A 19,724-nucleotide genomic window follows, 5' to 3' on the forward strand; every position below is an offset into this window, starting at 1 on the left:
TTCAGAACTGCTGAATGACCTTGACCTTTGTTCCTTTTACTTGGAAGTTGCCTTCGCGTTGAAGAAAGTGGAGCCACACCAGGGAAGGCTCCTTATTTTGGTCAACTGCATTTTAACACCCCATGGTCCACCATAGCCTTTTGCTGATCTTGTCAGCATTATTTTAAGCAAACCCTAGAATGCAACACTGAAAATATCATGATTACAACATCCTACCATTTCATTAAACAAACTGTTCTTTCTGTTTCCTCACACAGGCTATAAGAAGTCTTAAAAAGAGAGACATGTCAGATACATCTGATCTTTGGCAGATAAAGTTGATTTTAGAGTTTTTCAGTTCCCGAAGCCACCAAGAGAGGCAGCAGGACCCTAAGCGAGGTCTCTTTATGAACTCTGAGTTCCTGCCTGTGGTGAAGTGCACTATTGATGCCACCCTGGATGAGTGGCTGCAAGGTATGGTGACACAGTGCCCTTGTGCTTTTAGGGTACACTCGACTGAAGCTTCTCTATTCTAACAGTTCCCACTGGCAAACTAGGTAAACCTGAGCATAATCTATGGTTTGATGAGTTAAATCCTGTTTAAGACTTTTAAAAATACATTTACCTGCTTTAGGAATGGGCTTATGGAATGAGTCAATGAGATCTTGTGGCCGTGGCTCAGCCAGGAGAAGTGCTAACTTCAGAAGGAGGGAAACTGTAAAGTTACTCATAACTCTGAGAAGTGATGTGACTGTGGGAATGCAGTTGATCTATTACTTGTACATAAAGCTGACTGACTGCAGCCAGTTCCTGGATTTTCATATCCCTTTCTTTTCATTCAGCTCTTCCTAGCAAATAGCTGACAGTGACCTGCTTTGCGTACATACAAACCCTAGTCCTAGTAGTAACTGTGCTTTCCTGTGAAATAGCTTCTGACAAACAGACTGTAAAGCAGCTTGTGGGGAGTGAATGAAGAAAGCAGCTGTGTGAGCACTGTCCTTCCATTTACCAGATGCTTCTGTATAGCTTTGAAATGTTTCTGATAGGCATTAGACTCAACCATTTTTTTTTTTGTGTGTGTGTGTGAAAATGCTATAGAATAGGTGTCAGTGTTTTCTTTCCATTAAATTTGGTATTTCAACACATGTAGAGAGCCTTTGTTATTGGGAAGTATGCCATTAAGGCTTATCAAATTCTCGGAGGAGTGTAAAATGACAGTCCATTCTTAGCATAGTACCTGGTTGGTCTTGTTGCTCTTTAGGGTACTTGGTGAATTCAGTTTTCCAAGCATCTTTAGGTCTCTTATTTGTTTTCTCAAATTTTCTTTTTGGTTCAAATGTCTGTCTTATGCCTGTAGCAGACGACTGAACTGAATTTGGTTTAAATAATGAAGCTAGCAGTAAGCCAGTATTATTAGAAACACACAGATAAGACAGGTTTAAGAGGTTCCTTAATTGCTGGGGCTTCAACTTTTACCCCTAAAGTTCCATTTGCTACTACTCTGTGGTCACTTTATCTCCTCATATTGTACAGCCAGCAATTGCAACTTTCCAGTTTTTCATGATGCTCAGAGAGAGAAAGGAGTTGCTTTTAGGAGCCTTGGCATGAAGATAGGGTCATTCCTGTCCCAGAAGCAAATGTGGCATTGACCATCTCATCCCATTCCTCAATCCACCCCTCCTTGTTGCAGAATGTCTCACTGAATGGCTGCATCTTGGTTACAGACATGTTTTTGTACCTGTGCTCCAGACCTACCACACCAGAAACTCCAGACTGTGTCAGACTGTGTTTCAAAAGCTCTCTGATAGGCGTTGGAATTTGATCATTTCCAACCAAGAGTAAATATAGTCTCTCCTGGCCTTAAGTCATTCTCCTTGAATATTATACTGGAGGAAAAGAAGTGACAGTGGGTGTTTGTTACCATGTAATCTCGTGTATTTGTGTATATTGTCTCACCTCCTCAGCACTCTAAACTCAGCCACTCTCGCCTCTGTACTGTGCAGCACTGCCTGGTTTGTGCCAGGGGCTAAGTCTGCACTTTTGAAAGAATAAGAAAAATAATCCTTCCCATTTTTCTAATCTCTGTTCTTGGTTCTTGGTCCATTTAACTCCTCTTGTGTCCTCTCACAGCGGGAGGTGATGTGGCTGTGCATGCCTACCTCAGTGGGCAGCCTGTTGACAAATCTCAGCTAAACATGCTGGCCTGCTTCCTGGTCTACCACTCTATGCCAGCACCACGACACTTGCCGCCTCTGGGACTGGAAGGTAATTCCACCTTGACCCTCTTTTCAGTACATGTTTCCACCAGTTTCTAGTTAGGGAGACACTCCTGTGAGTTACCTTCTCCAATGCAGCACTCATCTGTAGTCTTGCTTTGTGTTTGTTGAGAATGCTTTCTGAAAATAGAACAACAAATCATATACTTTTATTTCTAAAAAAAAAAAAGTGTTTTTCAGAGTAGGACTATAAACTAGATGTGTATATTATTCTGTTATAATGAATGAAATCTGTATATGTATTTAAGTTTATATGGATTGAACTCAGGGTCTTGGCCATGGCTGTCAAACACTCAACCTGAGCTATATTTATAGAAGTCACTTCATTTTTCTTAGAACTTTTTAAGGTTTCCTAGTTTTTAAAAGTTGTATGTAATCACAATTTCTATTACCCTAAAACTTTAAAGCTACAGGTACTTAATTTTCTAGATCTTTACAATTTTACATTAAGAAGTATAAAAAGTTGAGTGACGTGAGTTGGAATATGGAAACAGGCTCTGAGTTTGTCTGATCTTTTCATGTCATGCTTAAATTGATATTTTGAGGATGAAAAAATATTTTTGAGAAGGGGAAGGTTGTTTGGATAGTGTTTAATCACTTTTAGCTTAATGCCAGTACTCATTTATGGAATTTAGGAAGCCTCAGACACTATAAACAGACTTCTAATTATGGCCATGAGGAATTGCTTGTATTTTGTGGCCTCTTCTATGGAAACAAACACAGAAAGACAAATACATAAAGTAATGGCTTGGTGTTATCCTTGATGACTAGATTGTTTGAGAGGTTCTCAGCTGTGTTGGGGAAAGGGAACCTTAAGGACCTTGAGTTGTGTGAAGGAGGTGAGGATACAGAGAAGCCTAGGGAGCTAGAGTTTGCAAGATGGGCATCAGAGAGGAGAGGGCTGGGGAGGGGCAGAGGGCGGGGCTTCAGAGAGGAGAGAGCCTTGCGGGGAAAATGCCAGAGATTGGGGTTTCAGAAGAGTCAGTCACAGGCCAAGAAGTTGCAGGTAAAGGAATTTCCTGGAGGGAAGAGCTTGCCAATGGACAAGACAATTTACCAGACCGGTGGTGCCCGTCCCACAGCTAATTCTTAATAGAATTTGGGAGGATATAGCTTCAGTCATAAAAAATCAACACAAGTTGTGATCTGTGATCATAACTTCATGTATGTTTTCTTGAAAGTTAACTGTATTCAGATTAAAACTTAGTATCTCAAGAACACAGAAGTACCCAGCACTCAAGTTAGTGGAATTTAGTATGTGGTGTACAGTAAAAACAGTCTCCAGACTGGGCCTGGTGGCCCACACCCACCACCTAAGCACAACCAGGGATTTTATTTCCTGGAGGGGGGAAGCAGTTCAAGGTCATCCTTGGCTGTGGTGTGAGTTCAGGGCTGGCCTTGGCCCACAGGACCCTATCTCAGGAAAATAGCAATAGTAATAGCAGCTACATTGACAGGCCCTCAAGCTGCCCCGCTAATGCAGCCCTAGGCTAGGAATTAGTTAGATTAGTGTTGCCTCAAACTGCCCTTGCATTCCTCTTTGGTGCTGGTATTTTCCACGAGTCCGATAGCTGTCTCTCCCTGGCTTCTGGCTGTGCAAGATTCTTCCCTACCTTTTTTCCTTCCTATTTTATTTTATTGCTCCCCACCCTGTTCTTACTCAGATAAGAAAGTAAACAGTACCAAATGGGGCAGGGAAGAATCCCAAGAAGCAGGGAAATCGAAAAGTGTATATAACTTGCACTGTTGGGATTATAGGAGCATGGTGATGAAGCTTAAAGACTTCCTTGGTGATGCCCCATACTTCCATCAGGTTGAGATCTTGGAAGTATAACAGAATCATCTGTGTAGCTTTCAAAACCCTGGATGCCCAGGCCTCACTCCCAGTTAGTCATGTGCGATCTCTGTGGGACCAAGAGTCACAGGCATTAGGTCAACTCTCAGTCTTCAGTCTGTGGTGGTTTTTTGTTGTTTGTTTGCCTCTTTTATTTTATTTTTGGTAGAAGATCTAACTCACAGATCAGAAATTGAGTGTTAGAATCAGTTTTCAGAATCACTTATCGTAATTGAGGCTAATTAAATTTAATGTGCATAGAAAAGTTCCCACAGTGATTGAATCTCTAAAGTACAGAATGGGTAAGTTTAAATTATCAGTATTTTAGGAAATTAAAAATTCAGGGATTGCCTCTGGGGGCTTTTGTCTTGAAGGAAGAATGCCTGGCTCATACATATGTTGTGCTCCTTGGGAGGACTGTGTGGCTGAGGCTGTGCAGTGATGTAACCTCCTGCATCTCTGTCTCTTCAGGGAGTACGAACTTTGCTGAGCTCCTCTTCAGGTTTAGACAGCTGAAGATTCCAGTCCGAGCTTTGCTCAGACTGGCTCCCTTGCTGCTTGGAAACCCACAGCCGATGGTTATGTGACCACATCTGGTAGTCAGCCTCCCTGAAATGACCACAGCACAGAATCATAATGACAGCAAAGCTGCAGCAGCATTTCTCTTTGGTGAGCAGTGGAACTCGGGGGCGTGTGCCTCGCTGTGTTTAAGATCTGTGTTGGAAGTGCTCCAGAGACACTGTCGCTGTCCATGTCATTAGCCAATGTGTAAGAGTCCTTCAGACGCTCTTTTGTAAATAAAGATTTTTTGGTTTGTTTTCAAAACTATTGGTGATTGCTTTGGACTTCAGAACAGAGCGACAGGCTGATTTTTGAAGCCTTTGAACTTCAGTGGTTCAGGTGAAAGGTCTGTACTCAGAAGTGCCAGACTGAAAAACCACATCACGAAAGTGGACTTTCCGCCGCTGTTGGAGAGTCCTGTGTTGTCTTCTGTGTCACACTCGTCTTCTCTATGATACGGTGGACAATATGATCACTGCGAGCAGAGTTCTAGTGAAGAATTGCCTGCCCAGCATGGAGTACAGGACTGTGCCCTGACCTCAGTGTGACTGTGGGCTGCAGTTCTTGGGCGGTAACAAGGTTAAAGGATACCTTAAGGGTAAGTTCTAATTTGATAGACCCGATGGCCTACTCAGGAGAGGAGGAGGAAGAATGCTTTTCTTTCACTATTATGTGAAAATTTGCAACACAACCGCTTAAAAGCCAGGAAGATTCCCTCATGGGGAACCACTCAGACAGCATCTTGGACTTCAGCATCTCGAAATATGAGAAATAAATTTGTCATCCTTAAACCGTCGTGTCTGGTATTTGGTTTTAGCAGCCTGTGCAGGCTAGTGTATGATACCTGCCCAAAAAATATAAAATTGTCCCTATAGAGGAATGTTAAGAAAATATTTTTAAATATAAAAGTCCATCAGAACTGAAGATTTGGGGAGTATTTTTGTGTTCTGGGTTTCAAGACAGCCCGTGAAGCAAGATAGTCTTCTGAAGGCACCTAAGCTTCAGCCCCACGTGGCAGGAAGAGCTCCTTCCACTTCACTCCAGCCTGTGCTCATAGCTTGCTTTCAGAAGAGTGGAACCATGAATAAGTAGGAACTGCAAAATTTCTACCTACCGATTTCCCATTTGTTAATGAAAAAGCAAATATAGAGGCTCCATTGGGATTTGGTAATGTCCATCTGCCTGCATCAAGGTAATTTGTGGCTGACTTTGAGAGCAAAATCTTAAAGATTGCTATGAATTGGTAGGTGATGAACATTCAATTTCATCAAGATTGAACCAACTGTTCAGGCACTTGTTATTTTCACTCTCAGTTGTTAATAGTTGCTGTAGAAAGACTTGAGAGGTGTCTGACTAGTTTTTGGACACATTAACTCATACAGGAGGAAAAATAGTCATGATGGTGTCGAGAAGAGTGAACAGTAAGCTTTAAAGAGAGGATTGGATACAGTGGAAACTGCATTGACGGGCCTGTGGTCAGCTGGATGAGCACAAAGAATAAATTTTAGTGCTCTCGAGTCAGCATGCCAGGATCATCAGATAATCATTATCTTTACTAGTTTCCAAAACATCCCATGGGAGGCAGTCTCACCATCCACAGCAGCCAGCCTCCCAGGAGCCATCGCAAGGGAAGAGCTAGAGAAACCTGGCAGTGAAGTGTCTAGTCTCAAAGCAGCACCTGGGACTTCAAGTGGGGGCTATTTAGCCAGAACTTGTTCTATTGCTTCACCTCCTGTGCACATGGAGTGGAGACAAGGTGTAGCTGCTGTGAGTACAAGTATTGTCTGCTACAGACATACAACTGAACAGTGCGCTCAGATCCTTTCCCCAAAGGATACTGACATCTGCTCCTCCCTCAAGGTCCAACGAGGGAGTGGGAGCCAAGGCAAATTGAGGTCAAATGTCAGGCTTCTGCTCTGACATAGCCCTCGCTCTCCATGCTGGACTTTCCCCATCGCACTGCGCTCCAGCCCTGCTCTGGTCTGCTGCTGCCAGCATGGATTCTAGTCCAAGAGACTCAGAAACAGCTGAAAGGACTTGGCATTGGCAGAGCTTATGAACATGTTGAAAATATGGGTGAGCATCTTTGGACTCACATGGGCCTTTGTGTCTCTTTTCTGAGTTGTATTCATTGACTTAGTCTATGACTACGGTCACATTATATAGAGCATCTTGTTTAAGCTTTTGTCTTTTAGCTTTGATAAACTTGAATACTGCAATCTTTTTCCTTTAGGATACTTTGGAAAGTACTTTTCAACTTTTTTTCTTTTAAACATTCATATTAGAATTTTAAAACAGGAACTTTATAGTAAATTCAGTAAGATTTATAAAGTACCTGTCAGACCTTAATTCCTGTGCTTTTTGTACTCAAGTGCTTAGCTGTACTGTTAGCCTTTTCTCTGTTGCTAATGGATGTCTCAAGTCTCTGCCTTGTGAGATTGTGTGCTTTAAAAACTCAAGACATGTTGGATCTTGATGTCACAGTTGCCTCATGGGTGGAAGGTGGGTCCCTAAAGCAAGCACAAAGGTAGGAAAGCCAGTGTTGATGGTATTTTCCTTCAGATTAAAACATCCCTCCAGGAAGAAGAGGTAGGGGAAACTCAAGAGACTAAACAAGCATCACATGTCTTGGAAAGTTGAAGCTTAAGGTCATAAAGTGCTCCCCCAAGGTTATAGAAATAGAGCTCTATGTGTTTGTGAGGAGTAGGGGATGGAGGATGATAAAAAGACAGAAAGGGGCAAGTTGACCACCAGAGCTGCTTAGAGGAGGAGGCCTAGCTGCCTGGGAGAGGAGTCTCTGACTAGTCAAGCAGTCTGCAAGTTGTGAAGAGCTGTTGCCCATGTTGAGGTGGCTTTGGTGATACAGCTGCTTTTGAGTTGCCCCTGCTCTTGTAAGTGGTCCCAATAAACTCATTGATTTGCTAAGCTGGACTTTGGCAATGTCATTTCTTTGGTCTGTCTTTGATTTCCTAACTGATTTATGAACGTGTGTCTGGGGGTCGGTGGGGAGAGTCTTCCCAGGAAAAGTGTCACACAAAGCTAGCTGTACCACTCACTCACCTTTCAGGCTTGGGTGTTTCTGTGCCTATTCCACTTACCAAGCATGTTTGGGGTTTGGGTGAATGACTCAGTAATAGAGTGTAAGCACATGCGAGGCCCTGGGTTCTATCCCCAGCCAAACACACACAAATACTTTCAGTATTACTTTTTCTACTGTCAGAAGTTAAACAGGAATGTTCTGGATAGATGACACAGATCTGAAGCTGAGGAATCCGGAGCAGACCCATTGTAAGTAGCCTGTAAAGCTGCAGCCTTCCTGATCCTCCAAGTGACACGAGCAATCTCAAACCCTCTTTCCACATCACGTATGCATTCATTCATATCCCAAGAGCAGACCATGGGTGCTGTCTCCAGTATCATCTCACTCCAAACTCTGATCTGTTGTTCTTTAAAAATCTTCTGTCAGGCTGGGCGATGGTGGCACACGCCTTTAATCCCAGCACTCTGGAGGCAGAGGCAGGTGGATCTCTGTGAGTTCGAGACCAGCCTGGTCTACAGAGCTAGTTCCAGGACAGGCTCCAAAGCCACAGAGAAACCCTGTCTCGAAAAACAAAAAAAATAAAATAAATAAAATAAAAATAAAAATCTTCTGTCCACCCAGTTCATGGGCTGCGTGTGAGCTTGAAGACAAACCAAGTCAGACTGATTCTTAAGTCGTGTTTACATTTTTAAACGATTACATGTGTGTGAAGGTGTACATGTGCCGCAGAAACCCCATGGTGGGGGTAACTTGGTTTTTATTTTGAGATTTAAGTTTATGAATCCAAGTGCTTGTTTAAATATATGTCCATTCACCACATGCTTATAGTGTCCCCAGAAGCCAGAAGAGGGCATCAGATCCCCTGGGACTGGATTTACAGACAGTTGTGAGCCTGGGTGTAAGTGCTGGGAATTGAACCCAGGTCCCCTGCAAGAACAGGTAGTGCTCATAATAGCTGAGCCATCTCTTCAGCTCCAAGAGGAGTTGTGAGCATGTCTTCACCTGCCTTGTTGAGGTATGGTCTCACTTGTTGCTGCTGTGTGGCATACTCTAGGGATCAAACTCACATCAAGCTTGCAAGACAAGAGCTTTTTTAAATCTACTGGCTCTATTGAAGCACCCTTAGTGCCTGGCTTCCCTCCTGGTTCCCAAGGCCTTAGATGCTCTGAACCTTGGCTTTCTTCCTCTGCTGTCCAGATGGCACTCTCATCTTGGGGATGCTAACTGCTTCCCCTTCCCCAACCGTTGTTTTTAGTACTTGGAATGATCTTTCTTTCTTTCTATTTTTTTTACTTTGTTTTTTTTTTAATAGAGTTTTTTAAAAAATACCAATCCAAATTCCCACTCCCTCCCCTCCTTCCATTCCCTCCATACATCCTCCCACCCCACCCCCATCTAATCCTGTTTTGTGGAAGGTCTAAGGCCCTCCCTACTACATCTAGACTGAGCAAAGTATACATCCAAAGAGAATAGGATCCCAAAAAGCCAGTACATGCAGTAGAGATAAATTGCAGTGCCACTGCCAGTGGCCCCTCAGTCTGCCACAGCCATACAACTGTCAGCCACATTCAGAGGGACTAGTATGGTCCTATGCTTGTTCCTTCCCAGTCCAGTTGGAGTTGGTGAGCTCCCATTAGCTCAGGTAAACTGTTTCAGTGGATAAACCCTTCATGGTCTTGACCTCTTTGCTCATATTCTCATTCCTTCCACTCTTCAACTGGACCTTGGGAGCTCAGTCCAGTACTCCCATGTGGGTCTCTGCCTCTGTTTCCATCTGTTGTTGGGTGAAGGTTCTATGGTAATATTTAAGATAATCACTGGAAAGACCAGTTTAGGCCCCTCTCCTCTATTGCATAGGGTCTTAACTGGGGTCATTTTTGTGTTTCCTGGGAATTTTTCTAGAGCCAGATTTCTTGCTAATCCCATAATGGCTCCCTCAATCAAGATATCTCTTTCCGAGGGAGAAGATGAGCAAGGAAGTCAGGACCACGAGGGGTACACCCACCCACTGTGACAGTGGGGCTGATCTCTTGGGAGCGCACCAAGGCCAGCTGGACTGTGACTGAAAAAGCATGGGATAAAACCGGACTCTCTGAACATGGCAAACAATGAGGGCTGATGAGAAGCCAAGGACAATGGCACGGGGTTTTGATCCTACTTCATGTTCTGGCTTTGTGGGAGCCTAGCCAGTTTGGATGTTCACCTTCCTAGACATGGACGGAGGGGGGAGGATCTTGGACTTTCCACAGGGCAGGGAACCCTGACTGCTCTTTGGACTGGAGAGGGAGGGGGAGAGGAGTGGGGGAGGGGGAGAAGGGTGGGAGGAGGGGAAGGGAAATGGGAGGCTGGTAGGAGGTGGATACTTTTTTTTCCTTTTCTCAATAAAAAAAAAAAAGATATCTCTTTCCTTGCTCTCATATCTGTCCTTCATTTCAACTATCCGATTCCCTCAAGTTCTCCTCAACCCTCCCGTTCTCCTCTTCCCCTTCTACCCTCCCTTCTCTCTCCCCTCGCCCCCATGCTCCCAGTTTTGTCAGGCAATTTGTTTCCAATTTCCAGGTGGGTCTATATATGTTTTTCTTTGGGTTCACTTTATTACTTAGCTTCTCTAGGATCATGAACTATAGGTTCATTGTCCTTTGTTTATAGGTAGTATCCACTTATGAGTGAATACATACCATATTCGTCTTTTTGGGTCTGGGTTACCTCACTCAAGCAAAGGACACAGTAGATAAGACAAAAAGGCAGCCTACTGAATGGGAAAAGATCTTCACCAACCCCACATAAGACAAAGGACTGATCTCCAAAATATATAAAGAACTCAAGAAATTAGACATTAAAATTCTAAATAACCCAATTTAAAAATGGGGTGCTGAACTAAACAGAATTCTCAACAGAAGAATTTCAAATGGCCAAAAGATACTTGGCCATTTGAAAACATGTTTTAAAAAAAAATGTTCAACTTCCTTAGCTATCAGGGAAATGCAAATCAAAACAACTCTGAGATTCCATCTTTAACCTGTCAGAATGCCTAAGATCAAAAACACTAACGATAGCCTATGCTGGAGAGGATATGGAGTAAGGGGAGCACTCATCTATAGCTGGTGGGAATGTAAACTTGTATGAGCACTTGGAAATCAGTATGGTGGTTTCTCAGAAAATTGGGAATCAACCTACCTCAGGATCCAGCAATACCACTCTTGGGCATATACCCAAAATATGCTCAACCATACTACAAAAGCATTTGTTCAATATGTTTATAGAAGCCTTATTTGTAATAGCCAGAGCCTGGAAACAACCTAGATGCCCCTCAATTGAAGAATGGATGAAGAAAGTATGGCACATTTACACATTAGAGTACTACTCAGCAGTAAAAAATAATGACATCTTGAATTTTGCATATAAATAGATGGAATTAGAAAACACTACTCTGGAATGATCTTTCAAAGAGTGAAGAGCTGGATTCTACTTTGTGAGTCAATCAGAGTCGTTTTTAGTAATAAATAATTAAAAAACCAATATTTATTAATACAAATCATGTAACCAAATATAACCAAAATACTATTAATATAAACAACAGGCTCAAAACAATATAGCTCAAATAATATAACCTGGATAATACAGTGCTTGTCTGCTGTGTGGTACATGTGTGGTATTTACTTTCTTATTTTAAGTTTCTATTTGATCTGCTTTCTTTGCTTTTTTCACACCTGTTGGATGCTTTGTACTTAGGATGGCTCTACTTCTCCAATCCTTCTTTCCTCTTCCTTGTCTCCCAACCTTTTGTTTCTTTGCTCCTCTTCCTCCTCCTGGGTCCTAATGGCTGCTTGTTAATTCATTAGGGCATGTGATTGCATATAAGCTCACCCCTCCTGTTTACTTTGTTTTCAGCCTCACGTCTCTACAGTATCAAGGCCAGTACCTCAGGGCTTCATCTCAGATTTTCCACAGCCCTCCATGTGGTGTAAGCCTTCATTGAATAATCTGGTAGACTGCAGAAAGGCTCAGAAGACAGCTTCCCCAAGAAACTCAGAAAGTGTCTTTTCATCCCTATGTAAGTCTCCATCTCCCAGCCTGAGTCATTCCCCTCCCCATCTCATTTGTCTCTTCCTAGTGTTCTCCTTGCCACTTCCCAGTGGTGGAATTGACTTCTACCTCCGTGTTCTTCCTCAGCAGTCTAGGACTCCCAAAATCTCCACTGTAACCTTCCTCTTCCTATACCTGGTCTCTGAGGGGATTGCCTCCCTTGCGGGACCTTTGCCCTGGATACTAAGGGGTCAGGGACCTTTGTAGGCTGGTACCCATTTGAAGGCAGAGGACAGGGATGCCTTCACTGAGGGCCACTTGCTCACACTGGGCTTTCCATCCTGATATGGGATGGAGGTAGGTGGCTGCCATTGTACAGACCCCTGGATCCTAGGGATAAGACAATGGTCAGGGAAGGGGATACTAGGGTTAGGAACTATACAAAGAGAAAGCACAAGACAAACTCGTAAACATCGCATAGAGGCTACATGGAAGAACAGAACTGGGGAGATCAGTGGTCACTCATCTGTCTATGAAAGACAAAACTCTAGGAGCTCTGAATTTGTATTTAAAGATTTACAGCATTTGGAATTTAAGCATTCTCAATGTGGTTGTTTTTGACACTCCAAAGAAACCTCGGAGTGAATCTTTGGCCAGCTAGCTAACTTGTGAAGACAAGGTTCCTGCTTTTCCTCTCTCCCTTTTCTTTAATTGTTCAGGGTCAAAATAGACCTTCATGCCCTGCAGGAGGGGAAGACATTTAGTGGGTTATTTTAGCACAACCATATGCCCGGACGAAGAGACCCTTAACCATTTCACTAGCGTTCTCTCCCCACTTGAAGTAAATTCAAACAGAAAAGGAAATTTCAACCAAGCAAAATGTGCTTTGGAGTGTGACACCATACAATGTTGTTCCTGGCTATGTCAGGGTTATGACTTGTTCACAGAATTCTCTGTCTGTGCCCTCATTTTCCTTCCCAGCACTCTCACTGTTTGCAGAAACTAGTAATCCATGACTTCATTTGTCCATGGAAATGTGACCTGATCATGTCTTTCAGAGACCCAGCTCAGTGAACCTCCCTTCATATAGGAACTAAATATACAAAACCTAGGAGCAGAGGTTCGAATTTCTTTTCTCTCCCAGGAACCACACAGTGAGAGTCTTTCTTCAGTGTTTCTCATCTAGATATATTTTGAAATGTCACCTGAGCTCAAATTGGAATTGTTACCTAGACAATATGTTTCTTCTGCTAGTTAAAAAACAAAACAACACACACACACACACACACACACAATAAAAGGACATACAAATTGAAACCTTGTGTCATGGGTTGCATGGTCCTGTAATGCAATCTAGTTTGAAAATTGGAATTTAAACACTTTCTGTACTTCAGCAGTGCTCATATGCCTATATGCTCCAACCCAAGAGGAAACGCCAAGATAGGAGACAGCACAGCCCTGAGTGCAGTTCCATGGACTCAGGGACAGAGCTAGCCTGTGCATATGGAGGCTCTGGCAAGGACTTCCACTCACCCTGCTCACTCACAGTGCTCCATGACCCTGCTGGTGGCTCCCAGGTCTGGGAACCTAAGGGGCGCTCTGTCACACCCGGCTCTAGACCCAGTGATGTGGGTTCTGGTTCTGGATCTGAAAGGGAAATGAGAGGTGAGTCCAGGAGGATGGACCCATTCTTGTTCTTCTCTGGGCAGCACCCTGTCTACCCACTCCTCTGGCAGATCCCTGGGAGACCTCTTCACACTCCTGTCGAGTGAGCAAGACTCAGTAATCTATAACTTGGAGGAACTTCTTCTACAACCTTTGGAAGCCCTTGTACAAGTCTTTCCATGTGTCATGTGTCTCTGCTCAGCAAGAATTGAAAGATGCTTCTCTTGGATATGGAGGTCATCCTCTTCCATGTCACAGGCGATGTAGCTTCCACAGGGAAGGGGAAGTGCATGTCCCTAACCGTGACTTCTAGATTAAGGCAGGGCTGTTGAAAGAGGTTACACTGTTGGAAGTAGAGATTTAAGAGACCAGGTATGGGCAAGCTGTATCATCAGAGTGACCTGAATCTACAGGGACTCCAGGGCATTCTCAGCACTAGGTCCATGTGCTCACTTGGTACCCTTAGGAAAAAGGAAGTCCTCTTTCCAGAAGTCCTTCCTTCAAGTAGCCCAGTCTATAAGAGGCTAGTGGTGATTTCAAGGCACTTCCATGATCTCAGATCCTTTCTCCCCTCACCACCTGGTGGCTTGAACATTTCAATTCTAGGTTCTATGTTAAACACAAAATGATATGATAGAGTGATGGAAGCTGTAAGAGTTGGGATTTGGATAGAATGAGAGCTGGTCCCTAGGAGATGCTCACAGGGCTAGGAATAAGTGGATCGATCCTATTGTATCCAGCCAGCCCAGTTCAACTCAAAGTACTCAACCCATACACACAGCAGGTCCTGTGGGCAGATAGAAGGCTCATAAGGGGTGGAGAATGGACAGTGGACACAGGCCAAAAGATCTCAGTGGGCCTCTGGGACCTTCCCCATCCCTTTGCAATGTCAGCAATTTCACACTTAGAGGGGTGAGGGATCTAGAAGCCTTGTGCCTGGGAAGGAGTTTAGGGGCAGTAAAGATGGGCAGTGTGCCATTCTTTCCTCTGCGTGAGAGCAGATCCATTGCAGAGCATTTCCTTTTCTGTCCATCTCTAGGAGAGAGTCCTTAGATGCATCATCCTCGCTGCTGTTGCAAATTTCTTTGGTTGCTTTGAGGAAAATGTCAGCTTCCAAGAAGCTCTGGATCACACAGTGTTCTACAAAGGAAGGAGAATGAGAAAGACTGTATTCTCCCACCTGGGAGGTTAAAGGTCAGATGTGGGCTTTCCTCTCCATGGATTCTTTGGCAAGAGTGGCAAAAGGTAAGTGGCACCCAGACCCCTTTATCAGCTGTTTCTTGGGGGAAGCAGCTGCCTTTCTCCAGCAGACTATCAGTTCTACTATCCCAAACGGCACTTGGCTTTTCTCGTTGACACCTGCATTTTGGAAAGTAACCTGTTGAATGTTGTTGCTGTTGATTCTTTAACATGGTCAATGGTGGGATTTGAGCTGTTTCTCCATGGTTCTCAATGCTTAACAAAATTTCCTCAACTCAAGAACCTGATTTAGCCAGGTGATGGTGGTATATGCCTTTAATCTCAGCCCTTGGCAGGCAGAGGCAGACGTATCTCTGTGAATTCAAGGCCATTCTGGTCTACAGAGCATGTTCCAGGACAGACTCCAAAGCTACACAGAGAAACCCTGTCTTGACCCCTCCCAAATATTAAAAGAACCTGTTTTTTTGTCCTTATGTCTCTGTGATACCAGTCTGTCAGTTGGCCATGTTGTGGTTGTGACTGACTCCCTATGCATTACGTGATGACTGGTACAGATATCCTGGCAGGGATGGAGAGTTCATAGCCCACTGCCCACAGCATCCCTTATAGTGGCATTTCAATTGTATCTTAATAAATAGAGCTTGCCTGAGGATTTGAGAGTAAAATGGCCCCACTGGTCAGCCTTATAGACCAGGTAATGGTAACACACCTTTAATCCCAGTAGCCATACTAGTTGTCATAGATACTGGGTATTGCATGACTTTCATTCCAGCAGTGCACGCTTTTAATCCCAACTCTAGAGAGGATTATAAAACAGGAGGAGACAGCTCTCAAACACAGTCTCATTCTGAGATTCCTGGAGGCAGGTCGCCATTTATGACTGATGTCGAGGTAAGAGCCAGTGGATGGCTACTTTGCTTTTCAGGTCTTCAGGATGAACCCCAACTTTCTCTCTGAGTTTTTATTTATCCCTCCCTCCCTTCTTTCTTGTATCATCTCACTGCCTGAAGTAATGACAGTTTTTCCTCTGCATAGAAGCTGTTGCTTTTGAGTTGTTTTCTGGGGGCACAGGTTTTATGTGAAGACTTGAAAAGTAGGGACCTTTTCATCCTTTACCATCTGCCCTCAACACCATGACTAGTGGGAGCATTGAATGGGTCTGCCTGTGGAGAGGTAGCTGTCTGTAATTTGTTAGTCTCTTTTGTTCTGAGAACTCCACTGAAACATGAAGGAAATGCCTTACACCTTATAGAATCAGTGGACCCTGAATCTGTACCCCCTGGGTTTGTTCTGAAGCCTGGGGGAAGGTTTCTCAGTTTTGAGAATTAGCCCTATGCATTTCCACAGCTCAAAGAACACCCTAGAAGTTAGTAGAAGACTCTGTGGTCCTTAAAGAGGTAACTGGGTCTTTTCTTATTTATCCAATATGGGCCACAATATAGTCCACAGCCCATATGCTCTTCTTTGCCCCCTCTTAGGGAACTTTAGCTCAGAAGCTGCCTCAGTGGCGACTTCAGAGGCAGTTACGCTGGAGGCCTGCAGACTGCTCTCCTAGAAAACTGCAGAAACAAAACTCTAAGTAAGTGCTTCCTGACTGCCTCTCTGAAGTTTGGACATTACCTCAGGAAGTCAAGGTGACAAGAAGTACTCAGCTATACCGGCCTTCCTTCAGGGACAAGGAAGTTTGGGGTGATAGAGTGCGGATACCTGGATACCTTCCTTGACATTCCCCAACATGTTTTTCCTCCGGCCCCCCTTCCTCCTGGTTCTCTTCTCAGGGATAACCTCTACAGAAGCATCATCAGAGCTGACCTGTGGAGCTGCAGTGAGAGAAGTTGCTCTTGGGAGCAACCCCCCACGCTCGACAATGTGGGCTCCTACTTTCTAAGGAATTTGCATGTGAATTCTGAGGATGTGAAAGGAATGGTCAGTGGTGTGCCCCCCTCCCCGTATTCTCTCATATACACACCTGCACTTAGCCACTTGCAGAACGTAAGGCCAGGGATTGCCTTACTATATGCCATTCTTTGCCATACTTAGGCTGCTCTCTGCTTCTGCTTTCTCTGTATTATTCTGCCTGCAGAATGTCTCTATGGAGACAGATGAATTTGTTGGGCTTCTCTGTGTCATAACTACAAAAGTGATTCATCAGGACACCTCTTGAAGTGGCCCTCTAGAACTTGACTTTAAGAGCTGAACGTGGGAAGAGGGCACATGGTTTTCTACCCTCCGCTCACCTGGACACCAAGGGTGAAGAGGACTAGGGACACACCTTCCATGGACACTTTCTTCTGACTCTTTTTCACTGGGTTCTGATGCTTTGGGGATATCTCTGAGGCAACTGATGTGAGCATAAAAGAATCCTGTCTTCTCTCAAAACAGGTAAGGGACCCAGCTTGATTCTAACCATGGTATTTCTTTATGATTAACCTGCTTCGTGGAGAAATAATAATTAAAGTTGCAGTAACAGGCATAGTCAATTTTCTGAGAAATTGCCATACCGATTTCCAAAGTGGCTGTACAAGTTTCCACACCAAAGGTGGGGAAGTGTTCCCCTTACTCCACATCCTCTCCAACATAAGCTGTCATCAGGGTTTTTTTTTTTTTTTTTTTTTTTTTTGGTTTTTCAAGACAGGGTTTCTCTGTAGCTTTGGAGTCTGTCCTGGAACTGGCTCTTATAGACCAGGCTGGCCTCAAACTTGCAGAGATCCGCCTGCCTCTGCCTCCCAAGTGCTAGGATTAAAGGTGTGCCCTACCACCACCCAGTTTATCATCAGTGTTTTTGATTTTAGCCATTCTGACAGGTGTAAGATGGTACCTCAGAGTTGTTTGGATTTGCATTTCCCTGATGGCTAAGGATGTTGAACAGTTCTTAAAAGTGTATCTCAGCCATTTGAGATTCTTCTGTTGAGAATTCTCTGTTTAAATCTGTACCCCATTTTTAAATTGGATTATTTGGTATTTTGATGTCTAGTTTCTCGGGTTCTTTATATATTTTGGAGATAATTCCTCTGCCAGATGTGGGATTGATGAAGGTCTTTTCTCATTCTGTAGGCTGCCATTTTGTCTTATTAACAGTGTCCTTTGCCTTATAGCTTTTCAGTTTCAGGAGGTCTCATTTATTAATTGTTCTATTCAATGCTAAGTCCCACTTTCTCTTCTATCAGATACAGTGTGACTGGATTTATGTTGAGGTCTTTTATCCACTTGGACTTGAGTTTTGTACAGAGCAATAGACTTGGACCTATTTGCATTCTTCTACCTGCTGACATCCAGTTATGTCAGCACCAATTGTTGAAAATGCTCTCTTTTTTCCATTGTATAATTTTGGCTTGTCAAAAATCAGGTCCTCATAGGTGTGTAGATTTGCATCAGGTCTTCTATCAAAAATCAGGTCCTCATAGGTGTGTAGATTTGCATCAGGTCTTCTATTAGAATCCGTTGATCAACCTGTCTGTTTTTATGCCAATACCATGCTGTTTTTATTATTATAGCTCTATAGTAGAGCTTGAAGTCAGGGATGGTGATGCCTCATGGCAACATTTAATTGGGGTTGGCTGTTTACCATTTCAGAGGTTCAGTACATTATCATCATGGCAGGGAGCATGGTGGCACACAGGCAGACATGGTGCTCGAGGAGTAGCTGAGAGTCCTACATCTTACAGGCAACAGGAAGTCACTGAGACACTGGGCAGTATTTTAAACATAGGAAACCTCAAAGACCAACTCTACAGTGACACACTTCTTCCAACAAGGACACACCCACTCCAACAAAGCCACACCTCCTAATACTGTCCCTGTGAGATTATAGGGGCCAATTACACTCAAACTGCCACAGTGTGGTGTCTAAAAATCTTAGTTTTAAAATTATAGCTATAATTTGAGCTATGGGCTTCAAGGGAAGGCTGTGCTTTTGCTTCCACAGGAAACAAAAAGCTATGCATTCCTTCAAAATAAATGAATATCAGATTTGATTGGGGGAAACCTCCTGCGGACTTAGACTGCAGACCTGAGGAAGGAAGCCAGGAAAGACTGCAGGACAGGTGACATGTATGGCTGGTCCCTCTGCATGGGAACAGCTCTGAGACTGGATGAGGCACGATAAATCTTGTTGGCTACAGAGTCCTCACGACTTGTTATTCATGCCATTCTTTCATATGGCAGGGAGAGAGATTTATCTTAGAGTTTGGTTATGCAGTCCAAACAAACTAATAGAGTTGACAGATAATCTTTTACCTACTCAAACATAGAGCTAAGAATCATCTTTAATTGATTTGTGCATACCACACATTCCATACTTATGCTAATGCAGATATATATGTTACCTTTAAAAGTTTGTGTTTTCAAAAAGAAAAGAAAGGACCAGACACCAATGAAAACAAGTATCCCAAGTGACCCAGCCTCTCAAAATACCTCTGTTGCAGTTTCCTCATATTCTACATCCAGAACAACTTCAAAGCTGCTAGCCGAGATGCTCCAGCCTCACTGAGACTACTCCATCCAGGTCTTCAGATAAGCCATACTGTTATTTACCGTGCACGAGAATGGGCAACAAGTAATGCAAAACCCTCTTTAAGAATTTTATTAGTAAAGACTAGGGGAAGGGAAAGGAGGGAGTGCTCAGGCCTGTCTGGAAGAAACGTGGCACGAGAGGGAGTGGGGCGGGCTTGTCTGCTTACCTCTACCAAGGCTCAGACAAACAAAGGGCTGATCCTGTCCTCAAAGTGACTGTAGACTACAATGCTCTCCACCAAACCTTACACTACACTAAACTCCTGTCTTATGTTCCACTCTAGTGCTAGAATTAAAGGCATGCCATTCTAAGTGCTGGGATCAAAGGTGTGAGCTGTTTTCTTTTAGAATGATTCATTCTCAGGTACCCTAGAGTGGCCTTGAGCTCACAGATGTCCATCTGCCTCTGTCTCCCAAGTGCTGAGTTTAAAGATGTAGACACCACTGCCTGTTCCGTATAGCTAGCTAGTAGCTTATGTGGCTTTGTGTGTGTGTGTGTGTGTGTGTGTGTGTGTATATGTGTGTGTCTAACTAATGGCTTAGTGTGTGTGACTTACTAGTGACTTAGCTCTGCACTCTGATCTTCAAGTTCTATTTATTAAAATACAAATAAAATCTGACTCCCAGGATC

At 43.6% G+C, this 19,724-nt stretch overlaps 1 protein-coding gene across 1 annotated transcript in view; it reads left to right on the forward strand.

Annotated features, from left to right (window-relative positions):
* Positions 1-5,441, forward strand: part of Anapc1 (anaphase promoting complex subunit 1) — a 74,660-nt gene extending 69,219 nt beyond the window's left edge. Inside the window, exons 46-48 of the mRNA XM_041670188.1 lie at positions 258-453; positions 2,110-2,244; positions 4,561-5,441. Coding sequence (XP_041526122.1) covers positions 258-453; positions 2,110-2,244; positions 4,561-4,676 — 447 coding nt within the window. The 3' untranslated portion in view covers positions 4,677-5,441. The remainder of the gene's footprint in view (positions 1-257; positions 454-2,109; positions 2,245-4,560) is intronic.
* The last annotated feature ends 14,283 nt before the right edge of the window (positions 5,442-19,724 follow it).

Source organism: Microtus oregoni, unplaced genomic scaffold (genome assembly GCF_018167655.1).
Source record: "Microtus oregoni isolate MIOR12 unplaced genomic scaffold, Mior012 000020F_ref0000438, whole genome shotgun sequence".
In the NCBI taxonomy this organism is placed as follows: domain Eukaryota; kingdom Metazoa; phylum Chordata; class Mammalia; order Rodentia; family Cricetidae; genus Microtus; species Microtus oregoni.